Genomic DNA, 6,181 nt, shown 5'->3' with positions numbered 1-6,181 from the left:
TTCATAACTGGATGAGAGCCAGCATCTGATTCAGGCAGCATTGGTTCTACTCCTGCCTCGGGCAGCTGTTCTGTTGATACCAGAAGATCATTGGCCAGCCTGGCTGTGTGGTGGAGAGACTGCTGTGTGCTTGCACTGCAGCCTGATGATCGGTCCACTCTCTTATTACCACACAACACAACAATGAATACTTCATACAAATGGAATCCCTAATGAAGAGAATGTGTGGAAAGTTTATGTTGGTAGATAACCTCTATAAATATTAAAATGTTATGCATACTATAGACTTACCATCAATTACCATTGTTCAAAAAAGCAAGTAAGCGGCTGTATGAATGATTGGATAAACCATTTCACCAAGCTGCTTCCCTGAGACAGACCCTTGAGTCATCCTGGAACACAGGTTGAAGTTTTGCACTCCTGGTTCCAGTTCGACATCTGAAAATAAACCAGAAGAACATAAAGCACCGTGGCTTGTACAGGTCTCCAGTCCTCTGCCATTTCCACTGGGAGTTACTGGGAACATCACGTACCTACACATCCCTGGTATTGGCCAGACTAGTATACAGTTGATGAAGTGATTGGCTAAGTGTTTTCACACTTCTAGGTGCGTACTTCATGATCCGTGTATGAAAGGGGAATCAAAGTAAAAGACTCTGGGCAGTGCTGAGGAGGTCTATCTAGAAGGGTCCTCATGCACTAGCCAATACAATTGCTACTTAATTCAGGGCTTGAGCACCTAAAGTACACCGTGAATATTTTACTGCACCAGTAGGTGTTTGATGTAAACCATGGTTATTTCCCAGCGCTGTTGCATTCCAGCAGCACAGTGACGCCTATTCAGTTAGACAGCATGCTCCGGCAGTGATGGAGTGTTCTCTATTAGTCCAACAGCACCCGGTGTCCCTTGGGGAAATGCATGGGGATGTGACTGGAAGCTTGTTGAAAAACATTGCGTTGCACTGGGAGTTACTTCTGCAGAAAGACGATGACACGCCGTCTTGACAAAAACAATCCCTGCCCATATCCAATACAAGGGGAAAGACTCAGCTGACTACGACTGTAGTTTCCAGTAAGCAGCAACATAATATGATGGAAGCGCCGCAACAAGCAGGTCGAAGCGGGTAGGGGATGCAGTTTAACACATTGCATTCTGGTAAAACAAGCTTCTATTGGCCAGCAAAGTAGAATTCGTGTTGAGAGGCACGCCTACGTTACACTCTACTAATACTGTATCTATCTGAATGTTTTGTTAGTTGGAGCTCTGCCTAGTGGGATTTTAGCGCAGTGCGCCTAATGCGTGTGACAATCTGAGCGCGGTCATAAAAGAGCGACTGGGAGAAGAAACATTGTCCATTAGTAGCACGTCGACTCGTGATACAGCTATTATCCCTATTCGGCGATCATTCCGTTTTGAAAATCTGATTTTTTTTTTTTTGTTGTCAGTTTTTATAAATGGAGTCTGTAGACCTAAGCACGCAGAAGGGCTCTGGAGAAAAGAGTGGCATGTCCGCAAAAAGGAGAGCTGAGCTTCGAAGAAGAAAACTGCTGGTGAATTCGGAGGACAGAATGAAGCGCATCATGGGGTTCAATAAAACAAGCGACGCGGATGTCAGTAAAGGTGAGGGACTTTGAAAACAACGTCATGTAAAGCAGACCGCAATTCTAGGTGTTGGGATTAGTACCCGGGTTTGACGTGGTTAAATGCGTCTAGATCATATTTGTAAGAATTAATAGCGACCTGAAACCATTACAAAGTACAGATTAAAACCACTTGACGTGCACAGAGCACCTCTCAAATCGTTACATGTCGCTGTAGCTGCATAGGGAAACCGACAAGAACAATGCGACTTTTTACTTTGGGATAGGGGCGTGTCGTAGCTTACATTTAATTTACACCGACGCAATATTCGTGTGTAGTGTATAGCACATTCCAGTAAGTAGTATTTCAGCATAAAGACTCATTGCAGGGCTGGCTAGGGGTTATGTGAGTCAGTTTCTGCTACTATAATGGACGATATCAAAGGTTAAGGGTCACATTAATTGAAGATGTTGTGCTATACCTGACCTGTGCGTGTTCATACTGCTGATGGTCTTTGCAAACAGGGCAGTGCAGCTGGAGCTATGGCAGCCTCTCAACAGTACAGAGTCCAGCCCTTACATGTGCATGAGAAGCTTGGGCTGCTTCACAAGCTGTCACAAAACTGGCATAAGAATAATAAATAGCATGAATGCTTCCTGTGTGGTTTACTTTCAGCAGACATGACTTCCACAATTTCCCTGGAGCCCGTGAGAGCCGAGCCGCTGTCGCTCCCCACTTCCACAAGAGTTCCTGTGTTCCCCAGCGAAGCAGATCTGGGAGGAGACAGCAGTGTGGAGCTAAGGCACAGACCCTGGGGGGAGGGCCCCTCAGACGGGGCCCCTCGCTCCCCGCGCCGGGGGCTGCAGCAGTGCCTGTCCCGCTTTGACGAGGCCATAAAGCTGCGCAGCCAGCTCGTCAGCGATGAGCCCGGGCAGGAGGGCGGCTCAGGGGCCGATGAGCTGGACGCCTTCCACGTGTTCCGACTGACGGGGAGTGTGCTGCTGGCACTCTCTGTCAGAGCCTTTGTGTGCAAGTATCTGGTGAGTGTGTTCAGACTGGCCGGGAGTGTGCTGCTGTCAGAGCCTCCATGTGCAAGTATCTGGTGAGTGTGTTCAGACTGGCCGGGAGTGTTCTGCTGTCAAAGCCTCCATGTGCAAGTATCTGGTGAGTGTGTTCAGACTGGCCGGGAGTGTTCTGCTGTCAAAGCCTCCATGTGCAAGTATCTGGTGAGTGTGTTCAGACTGGCCGGGAGTGTGCTGCTGTCAGAGCCTCCATGTGCAAGTATCTGGTGAGTGTGTTCAGACTGGCCGGGAGTGTGCTGCTGTCAGAGCCTCCATGTGCAAGTATCTGGTGAGTGTGTTCAGACTGGCCGGGAGTGTTCTGCTGTCAAAGCCTCCATGTGCAAGTATCTGGTGAGTATGTTCAGGGGAGCTTCATTTGGTTCAAGGGCACAGGTAACTGTAGATTTTCAGTTTCTGATTCTATCAAATACAGGGTTTTTAATGACATGCTTGTGCCATTGACATTCTAGCTGTGGAGCTGATCCAGTCATTATCGGTACTAACACAATTTGCCCACCAGTCCGGCACTCTCAGCCCCACTAGTGTCTAATAGTGCCAGGATGCTAGGATTGAATGTCAGACAGTGTTGTGATGGAACTTCTCTCCTTTCTGTTTCACAGTCCATATTTGCTCCATTTCTGACTCTTCAGTTGGCGTATATGGGCCTGTACAAATATTTTCCAAAGGTGAGTCTTGTCCATGTTAACAATTGATTTATCTCATTGATTTAGTTCATTTTTATTTGATATGCTTGACTGCTAAAATTTGTAAATGTACAGCCAGCTTTCCAGTGAGAAGTAGATTAAAAAATACATGTCCAATACAAGACAACAAGGATATTGTTAATGAAAGATTGGGTTAAAGGGATAATGTATACTGCTCACATGTATGGATATGCAAGTGAGGTAACTGCATTAGCAAATGGAAAATCTCTTCAAAACAGTCCCAGTCCAGAGGAGACCTAGATTACAGCTGCACACACCTATCAGTCATTTCTTCAATCCCCTGTGTTCAGCAGTACTGTACAGGTTTTGGAAGAGGATACAAAAGGACTTTAGGAAGCTTGATAATTCCTGATCGAGAGCACACGCAATCTAATACTAAGCAGGTAAAACAAGGCTGTGCTCTTAGTGGCCAGAGGCCCCTTGGATGCAGCGCTCCGAATGGTGGAACGAGAGTGAAGCTGATCACATGAGTGCTGTGGGCAGGGCAGCCGGCGAGGCTGCTTTACTGTAACTCTACCTCTCTTTCAGGGTGAGAAGAAGATGAAAAGGACCGTGCTCACTGCTGCTCTGCTGTTGTCGGGCATCCCTGCAGAAGTGATTAGGCGCTCCATGGAAACCTACAGCAGGATGGGAGACGTGTTCACTGATCTCAGCGTCTACTTCTTTACGTTCATCCTCTGTCATGAAGTCCTGGGCCTCCTGGGCTCAGAAAGTGCTTGATCTGCCTCGTCTCTCCTGTGCAGCGCTGACCCACCCTTTGAGTGGTCTGCTCTACTCTAGGGTGTCACAGGGGTTCCTTTCACAGGAAGGACAGGCTTTCTAGTTGTGTGCTCAATCCCAATTCGTTCTGAACTCCCATAGCAGCTGATCCCTTCCTGCACAGACTTGTGTCCCGGAAGGCTGGACTAGTCAATGTTACTCAGCTGTTTTGTTTTTGTTCAGGAAGTTGTCCTTTTTTAATTGGTGATGGTATTGTTTTCAATGGTCCAGTGTTTTCATGTTTGAATGAGTCTCTCTAGAAACTCAAAGGCAGGATCGTCTGGCTTCACTTCACTTGTTTGTTATTTGGATTCAGTTTATTCCTTGCAGATTGATATGCCTGTGCACACAAGCCACAGTTTAGCATTCTAGAGCAGTAGCGTGGCACTAGCAGAAGAAGAGAGGCGTGTTTACCTGAGTGATGATGGGGCATCACTGGCTGTCCTGTCCCCCCCCACGCACACACATGCGTTCCATTAACACCGTTTAGTGTCAGGGCTAGACTGGGTTTGTTAGCTCTGACACAGACAATAGGGAAGGTAGCAGGTGAAGAGTCATTGGATGCTAGTTCCATTGTCAGACAGAGTGATTGATTTATTGAGAGAATGTAGAATTCTTGCTGAGTTTGAAGATACAGTGTAAGATGAGGTTCATGGAGAGTCCACTCTGTCCCATTGCATGTGGGCTGCACATGCTTGCTGTTACGTTTCTCCAGCTGGGGGCGATGTTGCTCCTCCATGTCAGTCTAAAAGTTGCTCAGGAAAGCAGTTCAGTGTAGAGAGCTCTAGATATGTAATCCTTTTAACCCTTACAGTGTAACTCCTTGTATGGCTGGCATGTAATAGAATTGTCCAAGCCTAATGCTGACTGTATAATACATAATTTCAATGTAAGTACACTGTAGGTATTTCACTGTTGGGAATATTGTAAGCTTTTGAACATTTCTGTGTTGTAGTCTGTGAAGTATCTTTGTGTATTTTTACCCCAGTTTGTATCCAATGAATCCCTGTAATAAAACCAACACTTAAAACCTTTTACTACTCAATTTTATTGAACTGTTAAACAGACATGTTTTCTTTAAGCTTTCACTTGGAAGTGTCCTGAATCAAACCACACTAATCTCTTCCGGATGTCCCTAGGAGGCAGGACAGAGTCTCCTGGGTTAACCTGCATTCACCTCTGGTGGCCTGTGGTTTCCGTATATTCTTCCATGGACAGCAGTCCACATCGCAACACTGCAGAGATGAGTACAGATGAGTACCATTTTCTTTAGGGGGACACAGAGTATTTAAAAGCATGTCAGTGCTATTCATCACTACTGTTAATACACAATGATAGCTATCAGCACCACAGAACAATGAATCAGCATGACGTGCGTCCACTGCATGTGTGACCTACCCGTACGACATGTGCACCCACCCACACCCACACTGAGACCCCACCCCCCCCCCACACACACACACACACCCATGGGTACGACTCTGGGGTGGAGTGGGTGTGGGTACGAGTGGGTGTGGTACGACTCTGGGGTGGTGGGTGTGTGGGTGTGACTCCTGGGGTGGGGTGGGGTGGGTGTGGGTGCGACTCTTGGGTGGGGTCGGTGTGGGTACGACCCTGGGCCCCCCCCCCCCCCACACACACACACACACACACACACACACACACACACACACACACACACACACACACACACATTGGGTGCGACACACTGGGGTGGGGTGTGTGTGTCGGTGCGCCACACCCTGGGGTGAGGTCCGGTGTGGTACGACTCTACACCCAGCACCCACACACAACAGTCACCCACACCGCACCCCCATGCTGAGGGTACGACTCTGGGGTGGGGTGGGGTCGGTGTGGGTGCGACCTCACACACCAGTGTGTGTGGTGAGGTGTGTGCACCCCACCTGGGGTGGGGTGGTGTGGGTGCGACTCCTGGGGTGGGGACACCCACACTGTGTGGGTGTGACTCTAAGGTGGGGTGGGTGCGGATGCACTCACACCACCCACCCACGTGTGAGGTGGGTGCGACTCTGGCGTAGGGTGGGTGTGGGTTG

General features: G+C 48.3%; 1 protein-coding gene across 2 annotated transcripts; it reads left to right on the top strand.

The window, feature by feature from the left end:
• The first annotated feature begins 1,123 nt into the window (after window positions 1-1,123).
• camlg (calcium modulating ligand) lies at window positions 1,124-5,161 on the top strand. Of its 2 annotated transcripts, none has more exons than XM_041223793.1 (4): window positions 1,124-1,621; window positions 2,258-2,622; window positions 3,264-3,329; window positions 3,897-5,161. In XM_041223793.1, the coding sequence occupies exons 1-4, from the start codon at window positions 1,456-1,458 to the stop codon at window positions 4,086-4,088; spliced, it is 789 nt and encodes a 262-aa protein (XP_041079727.1). In that variant the 5' UTR covers window positions 1,124-1,455; the 3' UTR covers window positions 4,089-5,161. The 2 variants fall into 2 exon arrangements, with proteins under 2 accessions (XP_041079727.1, XP_041079728.1); XM_041223794.1 differs by having other exon boundaries at window positions 1,137-1,621; window positions 2,261-2,622.
• Window positions 5,162-6,181: the final 1,020 nt, after the last annotated feature.

Source organism: Polyodon spathula, chromosome 22, assembly GCF_017654505.1.
Source record: "Polyodon spathula isolate WHYD16114869_AA chromosome 22, ASM1765450v1, whole genome shotgun sequence".
Taxonomy (NCBI): domain Eukaryota; kingdom Metazoa; phylum Chordata; class Actinopteri; order Acipenseriformes; family Polyodontidae; genus Polyodon; species Polyodon spathula.
This window is presented reverse-complemented; position numbering and strand designations above follow the sequence as displayed.

Excerpts from the sequence above, each read along its gene's own strand:
- camlg (XM_041223793.1), top strand. The coding sequence starts at position 1,456 with ATGGAGTCTGTAGACCTAAGCACGCAGAAGGGCTCTGGAGAAAAGAGT. Across the intron at positions 1,622-2,257 it reads CGACGCGGATGTCAGTAAAG|CAGACATGACTTCCACAATT; the intron begins GTGAGGGACTTT and ends GTTTACTTTCAG. Across the intron at positions 3,330-3,896 it reads TGTACAAATATTTTCCAAAG|GGTGAGAAGAAGATGAAAAG; the intron begins GTGAGTCTTGTC and ends CCTCTCTTTCAG.